A 23,394-nucleotide genomic window follows, 5' to 3' on the forward strand; every position below is an offset into this window, starting at 1 on the left:
ATCTAAAACTATCCACTTTCTCCAGTCTTTCACCCTTAACCTCTTCCCTCCGGGGCACATCGCACGTCTGGCAGCATTACCTGCCCGACGTGCGATGTCTCGAAATAATAATCGCATTATAAAAAATAAAGTCAGTGCTAAATTGTCCGTTCTCTTTCACCCGTGTATTTTGATAACCATAGAAAACTGATGAAGCCAGTTTAGAGAGAATGAAAATTACGTAGGTACAGCTACAATAAATATAATCAAGATGGCGACTTCGGCATCAGCGAGTACCTACTTGCTCCTCATGCCGCCTACGTAGGCGGCACCGTATGGAAGTGATTAATGCTCACCTCCAGCCTGCTGTCACTCTCTACCCTTGTACATCTTATCACGTTACTTTTACCCACATTTATCTTCAGCTTCCATCTTTCACACACCTCAAAATGTGTCACTAACTTCCTCAATCCCTCCTTTGATCTTGCTACAAGTGCAGTGTCGTCAGCAAACAACAACTGGCTCACCTCCCACTTTTCTCCATTTTCTTTAACCATCTCCAACCCCTGACCCACTACCCTTGCATTCACCTATCGCACCACCCCATCCATGTAAAGATTGAACAGCCAGGGAGACGTAACACATCCCTGACGAAGTCCCACCTTTACCTCAAACCATTCACTCTCTCCATTTCCAATCCTAACACAAGCTCTACTATCGTAAAAACTCTTGACTGCTCTTAACAGCTTTCCTCTTATACCATATATCTGCAGTACCTCCCACAGTGCCTTCCTATCTACCCTGTCATAAGCCTTTTCCAGATCCATAAAAGCCCAGAAAATATCCTTACCTTTTCCTATAGCTTTCTCACATATGTCTTACCACAAAAGAATCTACACAACCCCTACCTGTCCTAAACCCACACTGTTCCTCACCAATTACTCCCTCTGTTCTTCTCCTAATCCTCTCAATCAAGACCCTCCATAAGCCTTCCCAACTACACTCAACAAGCTGATCCCTCTGAAACTACTACACTCACACTTGTCCCCCTTTCCCTTGTTAAGCAGAACTATACAGGCACTCCTCCAGTCCTTCGGCACTCTACCCTCTCTCAAACAAACATTAAACAACCTCACCAGCCAGTCCACCATCACTGTACCTCCTTTCTTCAGACATTCTGCATGGCATCCATCCAGACCTGATGCCTTACCTGCTCTCATCATCTTAACAGCTGCTTTCACTTCATCCTTCCCTATTTCTCCTCCATTTTCCTCACTCATCACTCTCATTTTCTTAGCGCTTCCCACTGCAACTACCTTTCCCTCCATATCCTCCTTCACATTTAGCAACTCCCTAAAATACTCTGCCCACCTTCCTCTCACTGCCTTCTTTTCCATTATCATCTCTCCATCTGCACCTTTTACCTTTTCCTCACTACTTGATTCGCCTCCTTTTTCTCTTTTAATTTCTTTCCAGAACATCTTTTTATTATTTTCAAAAAATTTTGTCACACTCTTACCCCATTTCACATCTCTCCTCTTTGCTTCCTTTATCTTATGCTTAACGTCCTTTCTCTTTACTTTGTACCTCGCATATGATTCCCTCGTCCTAATTTGCAGCCAATCTATGAATGCCTGCTTCTTTTCTTCAACACATTTCTTTGCTTCCTCATCCCACCACTCACTACCCTTCCTTCTCCCGCCCTCCTTGTTTCACACACCATCTTTGTACACCTTATGACTCCCTCCTTGAACCATCCCCGTTCTTCCTCCACTCCTAGTTCTACTCTATCCTTTACTCCCTCCCACTCCTCTCTCAGCTTCTTCTTAAACTTACTCTCCTTTTTATCCTCATTTAAGCAGTTCACTCAAAGTACCTCCCTACCTTCTCTCCTTTTCCTCTTTCTCCACCTATTCTCCACTCTTATTTTACCTTCCACCAGAAAATGATCTGATATTCCCCCACTCTCTCCCCTTAGAACATGTACATCCTTAACTCTTCCTACCAGAGGCTGGTATTTGGTGGTTGTGGAGGAAGAGAAGAGAGTATCTGTGTGTGATACAGATCTTTGGGTGTTGTTTTAATGTTTCTTGGTGTGTGTGGGTGTTCTGCTATGTAGTGTAGCGGGTGTGATGTGTTTTTGGTGGCTGCGGCAAGTGTTTGTGTGCCTCTCATGTCAAGGTGGTCCTTGACATTGAGGACTCTTGTTTCATGGTGTAAATGGTCTGTAGGTGTTGTATCACTCACCGCTCCATTAACACACTGAAAGACAACACACTGCTGCATGCCAGACCCCCTGATATCCACCCTTCTGAATCCTCTCTCCCACGAAAGGACAGAGTCCCCCTGGCCAGACTGCAGTGCGGCCACCACCCAGCACTTCTAAGCTACAAGAAGAGGCTGGATGACCGCATTGTGAACAGCTGCCCAGGATGTAACACTTCACCCCATACCATACAACACATAATGGAAGACTGCATTATACACAATCATGCATGCAAACAACACAACATACGCTCTATAAAGGATTTGTGGGAAAACCCAGTTTTCGGCTGTGGCATTCCTTGGGGAGACGGGACTGCTCGGACACAGTCTAGGGAACGACGACAACTCTTCCTACCATACTCCTGGTCACCACTATATAGTCCATTAACGCTCTATCTGCCACCCTTTCATCCACCACTCTCTCCCATGTGTACCTATGCTTGACTTTCTTCTTAAATACTGTATTAGCTATCATCAATTCTCTTTCAAGACACATCTCCACCATCATTTCTCCACTACGATTTTTACCTGGAACTCCATACTTCCCAATCACTCTGTCTATTGGCTCATTTCCTACCCAAGCATTAAGGTCTCCCAATACAACTACATTGACATTTCTCCCTAACCCCTCTATACACTCATTTATATCTACCCAAAAAGCCTCCCTTTCCTCTACGGTCTTCTCACTACCAGGTCCATACGCACTTACAAAAACCCACATCTCCTTTCCCAGCTTCACCTTCATCCAAATCAACCGTGATGATACCTCCTTCCACTCCACTACCCGCTTACTTATCTCTTCACTTACTAGTATAGCCACCCCTTCACTCCTGAGTACCTCCCAGCTACACTCCTAAGCTCACAATTGCCCTTTCCTTTCATTTTAGTTTCACTCAAAGCCAGCACATCCATCTTCTCACAAATATACTGCCAATCTCTTCCCTCTTACTCTCATCTGTACCACATCCACACATATTAAAAGACCCAAACCTTAGGGTACTGGTTGGAAAACTCCCAGACCCTCTTAAGCCTTTTGTTTTGTTTTTAGGAATGTCCCCTTTTGGGGCTACAGGTAGTAGGACTGCTAATCCTATCCCCCATCCCTGTTTTGTCGCCTTTTACGACTCAAGTGGGAAAACTTGGTGGTAGTATTCTCTTCCCCCACCACAGGGTCGGTGAAAACAGAAAATGAATACTCAGAGAAATGGTACAGGACAGCAACAAGGGGTTGGGGGACAGCATAATGGAGGGACAGTTGTAATATAAAAGTGTCATCATTTCTCTATGAACAGAGTTTTCCTCTATCATAGACAAAATGATGTGTGGCTCTAGTCCGTAGGGGGCGCCCCATATAGACCCTGCATGCTACTTTGCCACAATAACATGCAGCCAATACCCCAGACGATATATATATATATATATATATATATATGTGTGTGTGTGTGTATATATATATATATATACATATATGTGTAAATATATATGTATATATATATATATATATATATACATGTATATATATATATATACATGTATATACATATATATATAAACATATATATACATATACATATATATATACATATACATATATATAATATATGTATAATATATGTATGATATATATATATATATATATATAATACTGATGACCCACTTTCGGAGAAGAATAAGCAAAGGTATAGAGATCTGTATATTTTGATCACTTACTGTGATCCTCTTCAGCAGATATGAATTACAAAGTAGAGAACAATGTGTATTTATACTGAAACAGTGAGGTAAGCAATTTGGATTTGTAAATTATTTCAGCATCGTCCCAATTTATAATTTACAAATCCAAATGTAGTTTCAGAAGAAAAATGGTAGAATCCTCCTTAATAAACAATTTTCCAAATTATAACATTTCCCATGGTCAATGGTCACCAGATTGTATTTCTTCTTTTGCTATAAATAAAATGTTACCATCTATATTAGCAGTGGACAAAAGCCACCAAGGTCCACGCAACGCCGAACACGTGACCTGAGCCACCAAGGTCTACGCCACGCGCGCCGGACACGTGACCTGAGCCCCCGTCCCTTCTTGCTTACCTTACTGTTTCAGTATAGATACATATTGTTCTCTACTCTGTTAATTCATATCTGCTGAAGAGGATCACAGTAAGTGATCAAAATATACAGATCTCTATACCTTCGCTTATTCTTCTCCAAGAGTGGGTCATCAGTATTATTTTACAAATGTGCTACGACATAACTTTGTTGTAATATATATATATAAATTTGAGAAATTTGCTTGTGAACAGCGACATCAATCAGACAATCTCCTTGACAGTAGCAGGTTCGAAGCCCATGCGCTACTGTCAAGGAGATTGTCTGATATATATATATATATATATATATATATGCTAATAAGAACACAAGTACGTGTACTCGCTTATGCAAAGTAGACCACTTGGATAAAGAAACTAATGAAGCAGAGTGCTTTCGTATATTACATCTTCAGTGCAAATAGTACTTTTTGCACTGAAGATGTAATATACAAAAGCGCTCTGCTTCATTAGTTTCTTTTTCCAAGTGGTCTACTTTGCATATATATATGTGTGTGTATGTGTATTTACCTAGTTGTATTTTACAGGACAAGAGCTATGCTCAAAGTGACCCGTTTTCATATTTCTCTGCATCCAGTTTTTTCTTAAAATCTTGTATAGTTTTGGCACTCACTGTTTCTCTGTTTAGTTTGTTCCAGATATCAATCACTCTGTGTGGGAAGCTATTCTTTTTCAAATCTCTTCTGTAACTGTCCTGCTTTAGCTTCTTTTTGTGTCCTCTTGTTTTTCTTCTGTCCCATTTTAATAAGTGATCTCTATCAAGAATTTCCATCCCTTTCATGATTCTGTAAACGGTCAACAAATCACCTCTTTCTCTTCTCTGTTCCAGTGTTGATAGATGTAATTTCTCCAATCTTTGTTTGTATGTCAAATTTGATAGTGTAGGTGCAATTTTTGTCACTGCTCTTTTTTTGTGTGTGTGTGTGTGTGTGTATTTACCTAGTTGTATTTTACGGGAAGGGGAGCTATGCTCGTGGTGTCCCGTCTTCATATCTCATTTTATCTAAACTGTTTTTAAATTCATGTATTGCTTTTGCACACACCACTTTCTCATCTAACTTGTTCCAACTGTATATTACTCTGTGAGGAAAGCTGTTCTTTTTCAGATCTCTTCTATAGCTGTCTTTCTTGATTTTCTTTCCATGCCCTCTTGTATTTCTATCATCCCATTTTATCAGATTCTCTCTATCAATCATTTCTATGCCTTTCATGATTCTGTAAATAGCTATCAAATCTCCTCTCTCTTTTCTTTGCTCTAGTGTCTGTAGTTCAAGTTTTGCTAGTCTCTCGTCATATGATAGTTTTGAGTGTTGGTGCCAATTTTGTAATTGCTCTTTGTATTCTTTCAAGTTTTTTTATACATTTTTTTGTACTTGGTGACCACATCGTTGCTGCATATTCCAATCTTGGTCTTATCAGAGTGATTAGAATTTTCTTCACCATTTCTTCATCCATGTATGTAAATGCCACTTTGATTGTTCTTATTAATCATAAGTTTCTCCAAAAATCTTTTATGTTTCTCAGGTAACATTATTCATAACAATGACTCCCAGGTCCTTTTCATTTTCTACTTTTTTTATTCCTTCTCCCAATTTATATGATCCTGTTATTCTGTTTTTGCTTTTTCCAAATTCCATTATACTACACTTTTTAGTGTTGAACTCCATCTCGCACTTCCTACTCCATTCCCATACTTTATTTAGATCACTCTGTAGTGACTCACAATCTTCTTCCGTGTTCACTTTTTTTTAATAGTTTTGCATCATCTGCAAAGCTCATATAACTTTCTTCATCCATATCATTAATATATATAGCAAACATTATAGGGGCCAGAACTGTTCCTTGTGGAACACCGCTTATTACATCATCCCATTTTGAGTGTTTGTCTCTTATTACTACTCTCATTTTTCTTTCTTGCTAAATGTCTTCCATCCATTTAAGCAGTTTGCCCTGTATTCCTCCTTCAGTTTCTAATTTCTCGAGCAACTTCTTATGTGGTACTTTGTCTAGAAATGCACAATCAGCCCATCCATCTCTTTCTTGTATTATATCTATTAGCCTTGAATAGAAACATATTAAATTAGTGACGCATGATCGTCCTTGTCTGAATCCAAATTGCCTTGGATTTAGCACGCTGTTTTTTTTTTTTTTTTCTAAATATTTTGCCCATTTATTTTTTATAATTCTTTCACAAATTTTTGCTATTGTACTTGTTAGAGAGACTGGTAGGGTCTTCTTTATTTCCTCCTTTATATATAGGTACTATATTTGCTTTTTTCCAATCTTCTGGAACTTTTCCTTCTTTCAAGGAACTATTTATTATGCTATGTATTTTGTCTGCCAGTTCATTTCTGTATTCTTTCAAAATCCAGTTTGCTATTTCATCTGGTCCATGCGATTTTCTAACATCAAGATTACTCAAGTGTTTCATTATTTCATTCTTTGTTACTTCTATTTCTTTCATGGGGGGGACTTTCTCTTTCCATTCGATCTCTGCTGGTTGTATATTCTCCCTTGTAAACACTGATTTAAAATGCTTGTTCATAATTTCCGCCATTTCTATTTCCTCTGTGTATTCAACCCCTCCTTGTCTTAATTTCTCCAAATCTTGTTTGTTTTTCAGTTTGTTGTTTACAAATCTGTAAAATAGTTTTGGTTGATCTTTACATTTTTCTATGACATCTTTTTCATATTTTCTCTTTTTCTCTCTGCACGCTTGTACATATTCATTTCTATAACAAGTACCGTATTTTTCGGACTATAGCCCGCACCGTTATATGACCCGCACCCCCTTACACCTTAGTGAAAATCCACACAAGACCTGCACCGCTGTATGACCCGCAGTCATATGGCATGCACGGCACTGTAGATCCGACGATGTATACTACCCATGCATGGGTGGCCACAGGCACAGCTCACGGCGGTTGTTGTTACGGCCGGCCGTTGACGTGGTGATCAAAGTAATTTCAAAGCTGAGGCTTTTTCTAAATTTTCTGTTTCATCAATGCTTATGTGATTTATAAAAAAAGATACATGTTTTCCGATATTGGCAGGTTTCTTGGTGATATCTTGCTTTTCAGGATTCATCACACATCAAAGGCCGACACGTACGTACACAACCTCACAATTTGGTTTCTGAAGCTGCCACTAGATGTAGTGGTAGCTTTAATGAAAGAGGGGTGATCTCGAAAGTGTGCAACTGATCTTACGATGCCTTTGGGATGGGTCGAAGACGCGGCATTGCGATTCATGATCATGATACCAGCATTCCTCCTGTCCTATTTATTTCTGATTGTGATGAAGATGAAGAATAACCAACAAATTACATTTCAATGTATTTTATTACACATATATATATATATTACAAAGAACCTTAATCAATTTGTGTAAATAATGCCATAAAACCCTGTTTGGTTGTTTACCGGTAATCAATCAATTGGTTTATAAGTGCCATACAAAGACTGGTAATTAATTATTAAACCAAACAATTTCCAATGGTTAGTTTTCAATAGAATAGAACAATAATAGAGCACATTACTGAACTGTTATGAACAGAGCCAATGGAGCACATCGTTATTAGAAAAAAAGCAGTCAGTGATCACAGACGACAGAGTCAATAATGTTTATGAAGGCGTATCATCGCTCACAAAGCCATCGAATTCCTCATCCTCTGTTTCGTCATGGAAGAGGTTGTGGTATAAATCGGATAATTCTGATGCAGTGACCTCATCCGTTTCCATTTCGATTTCGGATTTGTCCGATTCCTCTTCCGAGTCGTAGTATGCATCGAACATTGCAGGATGGCACATTTCTGATTTACAGAAATCGTTCTGAATAGTCGATTCTTTAATTTTTCTCCATGCTTGAACGCATTATGCACATGTAATGCACAAATTTAGCATTAAGGAATCAGGTACAGTTTGTAATTTGTAACTGCGAAAATGGCTGCCCGCTTGTTTTTGTTTGATCGCGGCACACGATGGTGTTGGTACCAGTCAGTCTTGTATTGTATGTTCATGCTGTTTAGTTAAGCCTGTTTTATTTGTGATAATGCCTTTATTAATAACAAGAGCATGTAAAGTGGGTAAGATACTGACAAATCCTACCTTCTCTTTGTCGTTTGTCTCGATCGTGCGCGCTGTATTATGACATTGATCAACTTTCATTCGACGAACCCGGTCGATCCTCCTGCAAATCCCCGATCCGAGAGGGCACCCAACGCGTAAGAGGGCAATTTCTAACCAGAATCCACAGATGACCCGCACCTTTATATCACCCGCACCCCCGATTTTTGGCCCCTTTCTGAGGCAAAAAGCCGCGGGTCATACACTGAAAAATACGGTATATATTTTCCATTTTTCAGGTCTTTTGTCTTTCTTCAATTTGGACCAAGTTTTGTCTTTTTTGTCTTTTAACTCGCTACAACTTTTGTTGTACCAGCACTTTACATATTCTTTTTCTTGTTTTTGTCTTGGGACATACTTTTCCACTCCTTTTTTATAAATTTTTGTCAAAATATTCCATTTCTCTTCTACCGTTGTATCTTCTTTGTGTATTCTTTCCCAGTTTTCATTTTGAAAGAATTCTCTTATTTTATCAAAATTTGTTTTTTCATACATCAATCTTCCTTTTCTATATTGTTCATTTCTTTTCATGTATTTTTTCTCATTTAGTTCTAGTTCTATCAATATATGGTCACTTTTACTTATTGGTGCCTGGTATTCTATCTTTTCCACTATTTCAGGTTCTGATGTGATTATTAGGTCTAGTCTCAATGGTTCTTCTTCATTTCTATACCTAGTGTTCTCTTGAATCCATTGTGTCATTGTGTGGTCAATAATCATCTCAAGTAGAACATTTCCCCATGAGTCTTCACCCTTTACGGTCATCTCTTCCCAGCATATTTCTTTGCAATTAAAGTCGCCCATCATAACTATTCTTCCTCCATCTTCCATTATCTTGTTTAATGTTATTCTTGTGTCTTCTAACATACTTTTATGTTCACTCTCTTCCCACGAGGCTGTTTTTGGGGGCACGTAGTTTATTACAAACTTTCTGCTCTTCTTATCTCTGTCTTCTACTTCTATCATAATCATCTCTACTCTATTCTTTCCATATGTGTGTGTGTGTGTTTATTTACCTAGTTGTATTTTGCGGGAAGGGGAGCTATGCTCGTGGTGTCCCGCCATTGTATCTCAGTGTCTAGTTTGCTTTTAAACTCATGAATGGTTTTTGCGCATACTATTTCATTATCCAGTTTGTTCCAAGTGTCCAAAACTCTATGTGGAAAACTGATTTTCTTCAGTTCTCTTCTATAGCTGTTTTTTTATTTTCTTTCCATGTCCTCTTGTGTTTCTCTTGTCCCAGTTAAGTAAGTCCTCTCTATCAAGTATCTCTGTGCCTTTCATGATTCTGTAGATGGTCAGTAGGTCACCTCTCTCTCTTCTTTGCTCCAGTATTGGTAACTCCAGTTTAGCCAGTCTCTCCTCGTATGATAGGTTTGCAAGTGCATGTGCCATTTTTGTAGCTGCTCTCTGGATTCTTTCTATTTTCCTTTTATTCTTTTTGGTACTGGGGGACCACAATGTCGCCGCATACTCTAGTCTAGGCCTTATCAATGTAACCAATATTTTTTTTTATCATGTCTTTGTCCAAGTATGCAAATGCCACTTTTATTGATCTTAGCAAATTGTAAGTCTCCCCGACAATTTTGTTAATCTGTTTATCATAGGACAAGTCATTTGTGATAATTACTCCCAAATCTTTTTCGGATCCTACTTTCTTTACTTCCTTGGTTCCAATTGTATATTTTCCTGATATTCTGTTTTTGCTTTTTCCAAACTCCATTATGCTACATATGTGTGTGCGCGTGCGTGCTAGGTGCCCATAGTGTTGCAGCATATTCTAGTTTAGGTCTTATTGCAACCATGATTTTCTTTACCATTTGCTCATCTATGTAGTCAAAGGCCACTTTCATTGATCTTAATAAGTTAAAAGTCTCTCCAACTAATTTATTGACATGTTTATCAGGTGTCAAGTCACTTGAGATAATCACTCTCAGGTCCCTTTCTGAATTGACTTTTTTGACTTCCTTGTTACCAATTTTATATTGACCTGATATTCTATTTTTGCTTTTTCCAAATTCCATTATACATTTCTTAATGTTAAAGTTCATTTCACTTCTCTGACTCCATTCCCATATTTTGTCCAGATCATCTTGTGATCTGCAATCTTCTTCAGTGCTTACTCTCTTGAGTGATTTGGCATCATCAGCAAATAAGTTCATGTAACACTTCACTCCCTCATCCATATATATGGCAAACATTAAAGGAGCCAATACAGAGCCTTGTGGGACACCACTTATCACATCTTCCCAGTTCAAATTTTTTTCTCTAAGTACCACTCTCATTTTCCTCCCACTTAAGAAATCCTTCATCCATTCCAGCAGCTTACCTTGTATTCCTCATATTATTTCAATTCTTCTTATTAACTTTTTATGTGGTACTTTGTCAAAAGCCTTCTGCAAATCCAAGAAGACACAATCTGCCCAGCCATCTCTTTCCTGAATTATCTCAATTAATCTCGAGGAAAAGCATATTAAGTTTTTGGTATATGATCTTCTACTTCTAAACCCAAATTGTTTAGGGCTTAATATTTTATTCTCTTCCAAGTGTTTGATCCGTTTGTTTCTGACAACTTTTTCGCATATTTTTGCTACTGTGCTTGTAAGGGATACTGGTCTGAAGTTTTTAGGATCTTCTTTGTTTCCTACTTTATGTATTGGTACTATGTCTGCATCTTTCCAATCTTGCAGTACCTTTCCTTCTTTGAGTGAAAAGTCTATTATCTTGTATAATTTGTCCGTTAGTTCATCCATACTCTATTTCAGTATCCAATTTGTGTGTGTGTGTATCACATCTGAGTATCTGACACCACAGTCAGAAGAAAGAAAGAGTTGAATAAGCAAATCTACACATTTTGATTGCTAACTGTAATCCTCTTCAGTAGTACAAAGTGGGAGGAGGATGCTATCTTAAATAGCAACCTCTTACAAAGGAAAAGGAACTAGGAAAGGAGTAAATATCACTACCCTCACTCTATAGTGACGTAAGGATGACCAGAGGTCGGGTCAGGGTCAGGGGGATGGGAGGATACCTGTTAACAATTTGTTTTGTAATGAATAATCCTGATATGTCTGGAGTCCATTGACATTTAGAAATATTAATAATGGGCAGATAGTCTATTAAAGTGGATTCCACCATTTTCTTTCTTAACCCACAACCAGATTTGTAAATAAGTTCAGATTTGTCCCAGTCCATCCAGTCATTTAATTTATTTTCCTAATACAAGATCTCCAGAAAATGGAGATCTTGTATCAGATCAGATCATTTTCTGGTGGAAGGTAAATTGAGAGTGGAGAATAGGTGGAGAAAGAGGAAAAGGGCAGAAGGTAGGGATGTACTTATAGTGAACTGCTTCAATGAGAAAAAAAGGAGAATGAGTACAAGAAGAAGCTGAGAGAGGAGTGGGAGGGAGTAAAGGATAGAGTAGAACTAGGAGTGGAGGAATGGGGATGGTTCAAGAAGGGAGTCATAAGGTGTGCAAAGATGGTCTGTGGAACAAGGAGGGCGGGAGGAAATAGGTAGTGAGTGGTGGGATGAGGAAGTAAAGAAGGGTGTAGAAGAGAAGCAGGCATTCATAGATTGGCTGCAAATTAGGATGAGGGAATCGTATGAGAGGTACAAAGTAAAGAGAAAGGAAGTTAAGCATAATATAAAGGAAGCAAAGAGGAGAGCAGATATGAAATAGGGTAAGAGTATGACAGAAAATTTTGAGAGCAATAAAAAGATGTTGTGGAAGGAAATTAAAAGAGAAAAAGGAGCCAAATCAAGTAGAGAAGAAAAAGTAAAAGGTGCAGCTGGAGAAATGATAATGGAAGAGAAGGCAGTGAGAGGAAGGTGGGCAGAGTATTTTAGGGAGTTACTAAATGTGAGACCTTAATGCTAGGGTAGGAAAGGAGCCAATTGATGGAGTGGTTGGGAAATGTGGAGTTCCAGGAAAGAATCGTAGTAGAGTTGATGGTGGAGATGTGTCTAGAAAGAGAGTTGATGATAGCAAATACAGTAAAAGCCCTTGTATCCGGCACCAATGGGGCCGAAGACGTACCGGATACGAGAAAATGCCGGATACGGGAAGGGATATTAAAAAAAATACATTTATTTACATTGTTCTTTTACTTATTAATAGATATTAATTCGCTTTAATAATAAACACATCCACATATCTATATATTGTAAATTCTATCAGTAATGAGTAAATCCAATCAATATACATAAGTTATAATCATCACAGCATTACCAGTTATCTAATTCATCATCTGATAATTTTACGACGGAGTTGTGAATGGCCGCATTCAGTGTTGGTGGCTGAGAGGGTGCATTCACCTCTAGACTCGAGTTTTCTTTCACTAAATTTTGTACCAACTTTCATAAAATATATGATGTCTATGCTTAGAATTTTTTCCTCTTTGTTTGTGCACTGTTCTGCAAATTTCACAAACACTGCTAGACCCTTCGCTGCATCCTTCCACGACACTTTCATCTCAGGGTCGTCTTCTTCACTATCTGCCTCTGTCGTTTTCGCGTGTTCATCGGGAAGTGATTGTAAAATTTCATCATCACTAAGTGAGAATGTTGCTGCTCGGTCACTGTCCATATCTACACAAACTTGTATCACTTCGTCACTAATGCAAAGTTTAGCGCGACAACCCATCTTTCAATTCTTTCACCACCGATTCTTTCTTGCCGATGGAAAACCCTCAATTTTTTTATTCCCTTCCTGATCTTCAAACATTATTTGCGGATATGATTTTCTCTAACATCGCATTAGAGTTTGTTGTTTTTCATCCTCCCAAGCTAGCGATTCCATAAAAATAGCATCTTTAACATTAAGCCCACGTTGGAATTCGGAAATGCTACCGCCCTCAAAATAAACTTTTTTGCGCATAGAACTTTTCCGATAATTCTTTTTTAAGTTTTGAATCACTCCTTGATCCATGGGCTGGATCACACTTGTTACGTTCGGCGGTAAATACACAATAAAAATGTTTCCATTGCTCAGTTCCTCAGCTTTATTGTTGTCGAGTAGGAGAATAAATTTGCTGTCCTCTAGAAGTCTTTTTTTTCACTGATGGGACAAACACATGCTTGAGCCAGTTCATGAATGTTTCTGAGTCCATCCATGGGTTATTTTGTGGGCGATAATCCACTGGCAAGTATATTAGATTTTTAAAACAACGTGGCTTCCGGTATTTTCTAACGACACACAATTTGACTTTATGGGTCCCTGCCATGTTCGTACACAGTAACACCGTCAGTCTATCCTTGCTTTGTTTGAATCTTTTGGTGGTTTCCTCTGCTTCACTGGCTAGTGTAGATGTCGGTAAACAGTGGTAGAACAGGCCGGTCTCGTCAACGTTGTAGATCTGTTCCGATTTCAGATTGTCCTCGGCAACCAATTTTGCAAACCTATGACAGAAAGGAGGAAAGAAAAGTTAAAAAAAAATATATATATATATATGTATATATATATAAATGCACTATGCATCCATGTATGCGAGAAATAAATTGAGATATGAGATGCGAATCTTTACCATGTAGGCACAGGTTAATTAACGTACCTGTCTATAAACTCCTCTGCAAAAGGTGAATCAGCAGATTTTGCTTCCCCAAACACATCAAGACGACGTATTCTATGGCGATTCTTGAATCTTTTAAGTCATCCATCTGAGAACTGGCACGATTCTCCAATTGACATCTTTTCAGCAAAATCTTTGGCTTTTTCTTGCAGCGTTGGGCCTAATATAGCTACACCTTCAGACTTTTTAAGACAAAACCACTCGTACAACACTTTGTCCAGCATTTCCACACGTTTATGTTGTAGCGTGTGGCGATTTTCTCCAGCTTCAGGCGTGTCACTCAACTTCGCAAACTTTCTTAGTTTTTTGGATTGGGCCTTGATATCGTAAATGGTAGATGACCCAATGCCGTATTCTTCCTTTAGTATTTTTCTATTTTCGCCTTTCTTCAATCTTCTACATATATCCACCTTCTGCTTAAGTGAAAGCACCACACTTTCCTCTTCTCAACTTTGGGTATGATAAAATAGAGTTGGCTAACATGTGCACGGAGGTGGCTAACACGTGGTGGGAGAAGTGAATGGGACTGAGAAGCCCTGATGGCGGCGAGAGCAACTACAACCACGCGCATGGATTTGAAACACGCGGGATTTTTTTTTTTTTTTTTTTTTTTTACGTCTATATCACAATTTTTCGATTTTCGTGAAAAATATGCCGGTTATTTGAAGTGCTGGATACAAGAAGGCTGGATACCAGGGCTTTTACTGTACAGTGTTTTGGAAGAAAGTCAAGCATAAGTACACATGGGAGAGGGTGGTGGAGGGAAAGGTGGTAGATAGAGCTTTAATGGACTATGTAGTGGTAAATAGGATTATGATAGGAAGAGTTAAGGATGTACATGTGCTAAGGGGAGAGGGTGGGGGAATATCAGATCATTTTCTGGTGGAAGGTAAGTTGAGAGTGGAGGACAGATGGAGGAAGAGGAAAGGAACAAAAAGTAGGGAGGTGCTTAGAGTGAACTCTCTAAACGAAGAGGAAAAGGAGAAGGAGTACAAGAGGAAGCTGAAGGAGGAGTGGGAGGGAGTGAAGGATAGAGTGGAGGAGGAATGGGGATGGTTCAAGGAGGGAGTCACAAAGTGTGCAAGGATGGTGTGTGGAACAAGAAGGTCAGGAGGAAATAGAAGGAAGGGTAGTGAATGGTGGGATGAGGAAATGAAGAAGGTTGTAGAAGAGAAGAAGCAAGCTTTCACAGATTGGTTACAAAATAGGACGAGGGAGTCATATGAGACGTACAGGGAAAAGAAAAGAGAAGTAAAGAAAAAGGTAAAGGAGACAAATAGGAGAGCAGATGTAAAATGGGGTAAGAGTATTACAGAAAATTTTGAAAGTAATAAAAAGATGTTTTGGAAAGAAATTAAGAGAGGAAGAGGAGGCGAATCAAGTAGAGAAGAAAAGGTAAAAGGTGCAGATGGAGAGATGATAATGGAGGAGAAGGCAGTAAGGGGAAGATGGGCAGAATATTTTAGGGAGTTGCTTAATGTGAAGGAGGATAGGGAGGGGAAGATAGCTGCAGTGGGAAATGCGAAGAAAATGAGAGTGATGAGTGAGGAAAATGGAGGAGAAATAAGGAAGGATGAAGTGAAGGCAGCAGTTAAGATGATGAAAGCAGGTAAGGCACCTGGTCTGAATGGATGCCATGCAGAATGTCTTAAAAAAGGAGGTATAGTGATGGTGGACTGGTTGGTGAGGTTATTTAATGTTTGCTGGAGAGAAGGTAGAGTACCAGAGGACTGGAGGAGTGCGTGTATAGTTCCACTTTACAAGGGAAAGGGGGACAAGTGTGAATGTAGTAGTTTCAGAGGGATTAGCTTGTTAAGTGTAGTTGGGAAGGCTTATGGGAGGATCTTGATTGAGAGGATTAGGAGAGGAACAGAGGGAGTAATTGGTGAGGAACAGTGTGGGTTTAGGACAGGTAGAGGTTGTGTAGATCAGATTTTTGTGGTAAGACAGATATGTGAGAAAGCTATAGGTAAGGGGAAGGATGTTTTCTGGGCCTTTATGGATCTGGAAAAGGCTTACGACAGGGTAGACAGAAAGGCACTGTGGGAGGTTATGCGGATATACGGGATAGGAGGAAAGCTTCTGGGAGCTGTCAAGAGTTTTTATGAGAGTAGTAGAGCTTTTGTCAGGATTAGAAATGGAGAAAGTGAGTGGTTTGAGGTAAAGGTGGGACTTCGTCAGGGATGCGTCATGTCACCCTGGCTGTTCAACTTATACATGGATGGGGTGGTGCGAGAGGTGAATGCAAGGGTAGTGGGTCAGGGATTGGAGATGGTTAAGGAAAATGGAGAAAAGTGGGAGGTGAGCCAGCTGTTGTTTGCGGATGACACTGCACTTGTGGCAGGATCAGAGGAGGGATTGAGGAAGCTGGTGACAGAGTTTGGGAGAGTGTGTGATAGAAGAAAGCTGAAGATAAATGTGGGTAAAAGTAAGGTGATGAGATGTACAAAAGGTGAAAGTGGCAGTAATCTGGAAGTGAGCATTAAGGGAGAGCAACTGGAGGAAGTGGATAGTTTTAGATATTTGGGTGCAAATGTGGCAGGAAAGGGTGGAGTGAAGGTGGAGGTAGAATGTAGATTGAGAGAAGCGAGTAAATGCCTTGGTGGTTTAAAAAGTGTAATGAGGAATAGGAATCTGGGACTGGATGCTAAGAGGAGACTGTATGAAGGAGTGATTGTGCCAACAGCACTGTATGGAGCAGAAACATGGAACATGAGAGAGGAAGAGAGAAGGAACTTGAATGTGTTTGAGATGAAGTGTCTGAGAAGTATGATGGGGGTTACTAGGCTAGATAGAGTGAGAAATGAGGAAGTGAGGAGGAGAACAGGGGTGGAAAGGGAGCTGGGAGATAGGGTGGATGAAAGAGTATTAGGATGGTTTGGACACATGGAAAGAATGAGTGAAGAAAGACTAGTAAAGGAGGTATGGAAGGCAGATGTGGAGGGAGTGAACATGAGGGGACGTCCTAGGATGAGATGGATGGATGGGGTGAAGGGGGCTTTGGGGAAGAGGGGAATGTCGGTTGAGGAAGGATGGGAGAGGACAGAAGACAGGGGTGAATGGAGAATGGTTGTATATGGAAAATGTTGTGATGCATGAGGTGGATTGGACGGGGGAATGGGGGTGAGGTAGTATGTGTTAGCAAAAATTTTTGACGCAGCCCGAAGGGATTTCTCCTCGTCCTCTCCTTTATATTGGGGGACGGAGAGGGGGGGTCGCAGATTTAATGAAGCGGCCTTGCTGTGGATGTGCTGTGTCCTGCGACACTGCTTCTGACCCAGGGCAGTGGACAGGGTGCAGGGATGACCCGTCATCTAGGAGGTGCTAAGATGGGAGGGGTGTGGAGTGTTTTCGGGGATGAAATGGGTGGGAATGTTTTTGTGCCTTGTCCTTTTTGGCTACCCCCCTGGTAAGGGGGAAAAAAACCTTGGTATATGTATGCTAAATGTGAAGGAGGATAGGGAGGGAAAGGTAGTTGCAGTGGGAACCACTAAGAAAATGAGAGTGATGGGTGAGGAAAATGAAGGAAAAATAGGGAAGGATGAAGTGAAAGCAGCTGTTAAGATGATGAGAGCAGGTAAGGCACCTGGGTTGGATGGATGCCATGCTGAATGTCTGAAGAAAGGAGGTACAGTTATGGTGGACTGGCTGGTGAGGTTATTCAATGTTTGTTTAAGAGAGGGTAGAGTGCCAGAGGACTGGAGGAGTGTGTGTATAGTTCCGCTTTACAAGGGAAAGGGGGACAAGTGTGAGTATAGTAGTTTCAGAGGGATCAGCTTGTTGAGTGTAGTTGGGAAGGCTTATGGGAGGGTCTTGATTGAGAGGATTAGGAGAGGAACAGAGGGAGTAATTGGTGAGAAACGGTGTGGTTTTAGGACAGGTAGGGGATGTGTAGATCAGATTTTTGTGGTAAGACAGATATGTGAGAAAGCTATAGGAAAAGGAAAGGATATTTTTGGGGGCTTTTATGGATCTGGAAAAGGCTTATGACAGGGTAGACAGGAAGGCATTGTGGGAGGTACTGCAGATATATGGGATAGGAGGAAAGCTGTTAAGAGCAGTCAAGAGTTTTTATGAGAGTAAAAGAGCTTGTGTTAGGATTAGAAATGGAGAGTGAATGGTTTGAGGTAAAGGTGGGACTTCGTCCGTGATATGTTATGTCACCCTGGCTGTTCAATCTTTACATGGATGGGGTGGTGTGAGAGGTGAATGCAAGGGTAGTGGGTCAGGGGTTGGAGATGGTTAAAGAAAATGGAGAAAAGTGGGAGGTGAGCCAGCTGTTGTTTGCTGATGACACTGCGCTTGTAGTATGATCAGAGAAGGGATTGAGGAAGTTGGCGACAGAGTTTGAGAAGGTGTGTGAAAGAAGGAAGCTGGGCAAATGTAATGTGATGAGATGTACAAGGGGAGAGAGTGACAGCAGGCTGGAAGTGAGCATAAAGGGTGAAAGACTGGAGGAATTGGATGGTTTTAGATTCTTGGGTGAAAGTGTGGCAGGAAAGGGAGGAGTGGGGGTGGAGGTAGAATGTAGAATGAGAGAAGTGAGTAAATGCCTTGGTAGATTAAAAAGTGTAATGAGAAATAGACATCTGGGCAGAAATATGGGACATAAGAGAGGAAGACAGGAATGTATTTGAGATGAAATGTCTGAGAAGTATGATGGTTACTAGGCTGGATAAAGTGAGAAATGAAGAGGTGAGGAGGAGAACAGGGGTGGAAAGGGAGCTGGGAGATAAGGTTGATGAAAGAGTATTAGGATGGTTTGGACACATGGAAAGAATGAGTGAAGAAAGATTAGTAAAAGAAGTGTGGAAGGAGTGAATATGAGGGAGTGTCCTAGGATGAGATGGATGGATGAAAGGGGCATTACAAAAGAGGAATGTCAGTGAAGGAAGGACAGGAGAGGACAGAAGATAGGGGTGAATGGAGAAGGATTGTGTATGGATGATGCTGTGATGCATGAGGGGGAGTGGGTGGGGGATGGGGGGTGAGGAAGTATATATGAGAAAAAATTTGATGCTGCCCGAAGGGATTTCTCCCCGTCTTCTCCTTTTCTGCATAAGGGGACGGAGAGGGGGGGGTCGCCTAATTTATGAAGCGGCCTTGCTGTGGATGTACTGTGTCTTGTGACACTGCTTCTGACCCAGGGCAGTGGACAGGATGCAGGGATGACCTGTCATCCAGGAGGTGCCAAGATAAGAGGGAAGGAGGAGGGTGGAGGGTAGTGGAATATATAGGAAATGGAATGGGTGGGAGTGGTTTCTATGCCTTTTTCTTTTTGGCTACCCCCCATGTAAGGGGGGAAAAAACCTTTGGTATATGTATGTATGTAAAATCTCCATAGTTCTCCATTTGATATTTCAAGCTTTTGTCTTTAAAGAGACATCATCAGGATTAACAAAATTTCTGTAACAATAAGTATAAATTTGGTACAAATCTAGTAAATAACAAAAATTAAAACGAATATACAAGCAGAAAATAGTCTCAAAATAAAATGTTTATTACAAATATCACTTATGTCTAAAGGAAAAATACAAATGGTAGGGGAAGAGTTTAAATACACCGCTAGTTTTCCAGGTTCTCCTTTAGGAGCCGTGTTGACCACTTAGATGGCCTGGAGCTTGCAGTATGTGTGTGGTGGGGGACTTCAATATAATGATGTATCAAGTAAGCATCATTGTACAGCAAAATACTGGAAGTCATATTGGATTGTATATTTATTGTGGATACTGTCTCCACAATAAATATACAATCCAACATAGCTTTCAGTGTTTTGCTGTACGACGATGCTTACTTGAGACAGCATTATATTAAGGTCCCCTTCTTCCCCTCCCCCTCTCCCCCACAAGAGCATCGTTTGGGACTTAAAAGTAACATAATAATACGTTGTAACATTTGAAATTTTCTTTGTTGATCAGGGATTTTTTCTGTAAATGTTTATATATTTACATGATTAAAATACAGAGTTCAATATTATAAATTATATGTGCAGTTGGCCTTAGTTTATTGTAATCTCAGTTAGGTTTGCAAATAGATCCAAGTGCAGAATTAAGTATGAAGTTCGGATGTTACATATTATTATGCTACACCAGTACGAACGTAAATTTGAGATAAGGTATGAAAATGCGGCTCGATCAATAAACTGTACTGTACCATAATGCGTGCTCTGTGTCGGGACACATGACAGATCTCGTCTTCCTTCTTCCACAGTTCATCCTGAGTGGCGACCGGGAAGAAACAGTGGTGCGCAACTTGGCTGACAACAAGCGAACAGCCTTCCATCGCAACGGGATCGACTCGTTTGTCATGGCAGTACCCAGGTAGGTTTCCCACTCTCCCATTCATCACATCCTCCTTCCTTCCTTACCTCTCCCTTTTCCCCTCTCTCTATCTCCCTCCCTCTCCCTCTGTCACTCTTTTCCTCGTGTTTTCTTCACCCTCCTTTTTTTTTTTTTTTTTTTCTTCTCCTCTTCCTCCTTCCTTTCCTTTTCCTCCATGTATTCCTCTTATCCATTCTCCTATAATGATGGCATCGTGGCAAGGGATTTAATGACATCGTCATTATCCTGTTCCAATAAAGTTAATGACAATTTGTAAATCTGTTCTGGATGCCGCCCTGCGATTTTATTCCATCGAAGGAAACCTCTTTTGGGAGCACAGTGAAAAGGTTTATCTGCTTTGATTTACCTTGACACTGCAGCTCTTGACAATGCCACAATGAAAGGTTGAATGTTTCGAGGAGTGGTGGCTTCTCCAATTCAATGGAATTGCTAAATTACCCATAATAGAAAAATTTAGTTACAACAACACTTCTTAACAAGTTGGTTAATTGAAATGGTCTTTACCCTTTCGAGATGTGGGGGTGGGAGGCAGGAAGGGAGGAAGACATGGGAAGGATGAAGCCGAGAAGAAGGAAGAGGAGTGCAAATTTATCGCAGCAGAGTGAAATAATCTGGCATTATCCGAAATAAAACATCCCTTTCTTCGCAACAAAGGTTTTCAAATCACCTACACAGCTGCATTGTTCATCCGAACAGACTTGCTATAGGCTTAGATTTTTTTATGATGGCTTCCCTGATCTGAATAAAGGTGTCTGGTGGTAGAATAAATACTGAGGTCACTGTGAATGCATCAACGCTCCTCATTGGATTAATGCTAACATAGGGAGTGGCGGTGCAGAGGCATGTACTCATCTAATTGTATTTACTCAATTGTAGTATACAGTAAAGGAGCAGCGCTCTTGGGATCGTGTCTCTTATCTCCAATTATCATACTAGGGTTAAGATCCATGTGCTAATCTTTTTCCCCAACAGCATCTTTACCCTACAGTACACACAATAGCTACAATAGTAATCAACAAATCAGGCTTGGAGTATTCATATAGTAAGTTAATTAGTACGGAATTAATATCATACTTTTGGATTAACTTTAGTAGGAAATAATTTTTGTTTTCGGATAAATGTAATCTATTATTATTCATTTTCAAGATTGTGACCCCTTCACAACTATAATCCTGCCTAGGTCCAGAAGACAGGCAGTATATTTTCTGACTGTATTGACTCACAATGCCGGACTAGTATAACCTCACAGCCTGAAGTATTATGAATAATAAGACAAAAACTTAAAAATGCATTTTTAAATCAAATCTGATGAGCCAATATATATATGTATATATATATATATATATATGTATATAGATATATATACAGTGGCCGCGAAAAGTTTGGGCGCGTAATTAACGAGACACAAATGTAAACACTTGTGACATTTAAATAATCATTTAAAGACCTATAAATGGCTTATTACATACCTTATTTACCAAGCGATTTTCCTTTAAGCTTTATGACCTTCTCCAAACGTGCCGGGATGCATCTTGCCAGGTTTTGTACGTGTTGAGGAATAATATTATCCCAAATATCCTGTATTTCTGTTTTTAGCTTAGCTACAGTGGAGACGTCACGATCTTGAAGCTGTTTTTTAATTATATGCCATACGTGCTCAATGGGATTTAGGTCTGGAGAATTTCCAGGCCATTTTTTGAAGTAATCAACACCACAGTCTTCTAACCATTGGGTAACAGACCGAGCTGTGTGAGCAGGAGCTCCGTCCTGCATAAACCAACTAGCATTGCACTTTTCAAAACTTTCAGGCAGGTTATCACACAATAACTCGAAATAAGTGTGCTGATTTACACACTCATTTTGTGCAAGAAACACTAAATTGCCAACTCCACCAAATGCAAAGCATCCCCACACCATAACACTTGCAGCATGTTTCACCACTTTAGCTGTATAGTGAGGGTCATTAGGGTCAGACCCCCTGGGGCGCCTCACACGCTTCGACCTGCAGCCCGACGACACCACAAACGTTGACTCATCACTCCACAATACTCGTTCCCAGTCTTCTAAGGACCAGTCCTTATATTTCTTGCAAAATGCTATGCGATCACGTATGTTTTTTGCACTTAGGAGGGGAAGAACTTTAGCACAGCAACTACGGTATTGTAAATCTTTGGCTAAATGATCAGAAATACATCTTACAGACACATCATGCAGCAGTGCAGGGTTATTTTCTTTCAGTTTTCGAGCTGTGAACGTTGGATCTTTATCTAACTGCCTCCTAATAACTGTAGAAGTACGATTTGATATCTTCCTAGGCCGACCAGAGCAATGCTTTGGAGTAGGAATGATGTCACTTCCTCTGTCTCAAAATTTCTTGGTCCACTTTTGCACTTGACACACTCCAATTCCCACACGAGTAGCAATATCTTTACATTTATAACCCTCCTTATAGAGGGTTATGATTGTAACAACTGTGTCTCTTTCCAGCTCTTTACCACTTCCCACTACGGAGATATCAAGGCACAAAAACAGAGACCACCGCAAAAAAAAAGACTACTCCCCGTGAGAGATGTTTAGAAACTGACTCCACGTGACATCGAGTGCGCCTAAACAGAGTTTCCAAGTAGTGCATATTGTCTCGGCTAAATACGGGTACAAATGCTAGCATTGAAAAATAGCGAAAAGTTTGGGCAGAAAGTTGTATTTTTCGCATGTTTTGAGTTTAGCTGAAAGTTGGGGCGCCTATAATTTTGCGCCCAAACTTTTCGTGGCCACTGTATATAGATATAGATATATATATAGATATACATATATATATACATACATACAAATACCAAGGGTTTTTCCCCCTACAAGGGAGGTAGCAAAAAAGAAAAAGGCATAAAATCATTCCCACCCATTCCATCCCTAAATACACTCCACTCCCCTCCACCCTCCCTCTTATCTTAGTACCTCCTGGATGACAGGTCATCCCTACACCCTGTCCACTGCCCAGGGTCCGAGGCAG

The 23,394-nt window shown here is 40.2% G+C and overlaps 1 protein-coding gene across 1 annotated transcript in view; it reads left to right on the forward strand.

Annotated features, from left to right (window-relative positions):
• The window catches only part of LOC143030164 (polycystin-1-like protein 2), a 138,037-nt gene that overhangs the window by 56,294 nt on the left and 58,349 nt on the right, over positions 1-23,394 (forward strand). The window contains exon 8 of the mRNA XM_076193326.1: positions 20,257-20,366. Coding sequence (XP_076049441.1) covers positions 20,257-20,366 — 110 coding nt within the window. The remainder of the gene's footprint in view (positions 1-20,256; positions 20,367-23,394) is intronic.

This window comes from Oratosquilla oratoria, chromosome 12 (assembly GCF_046742065.1).
Source record: "Oratosquilla oratoria isolate Oo_2021 chromosome 12, ASM4674206v1, whole genome shotgun sequence".
NCBI classification, from domain to species: domain Eukaryota; kingdom Metazoa; phylum Arthropoda; class Malacostraca; order Stomatopoda; family Squillidae; genus Oratosquilla; species Oratosquilla oratoria.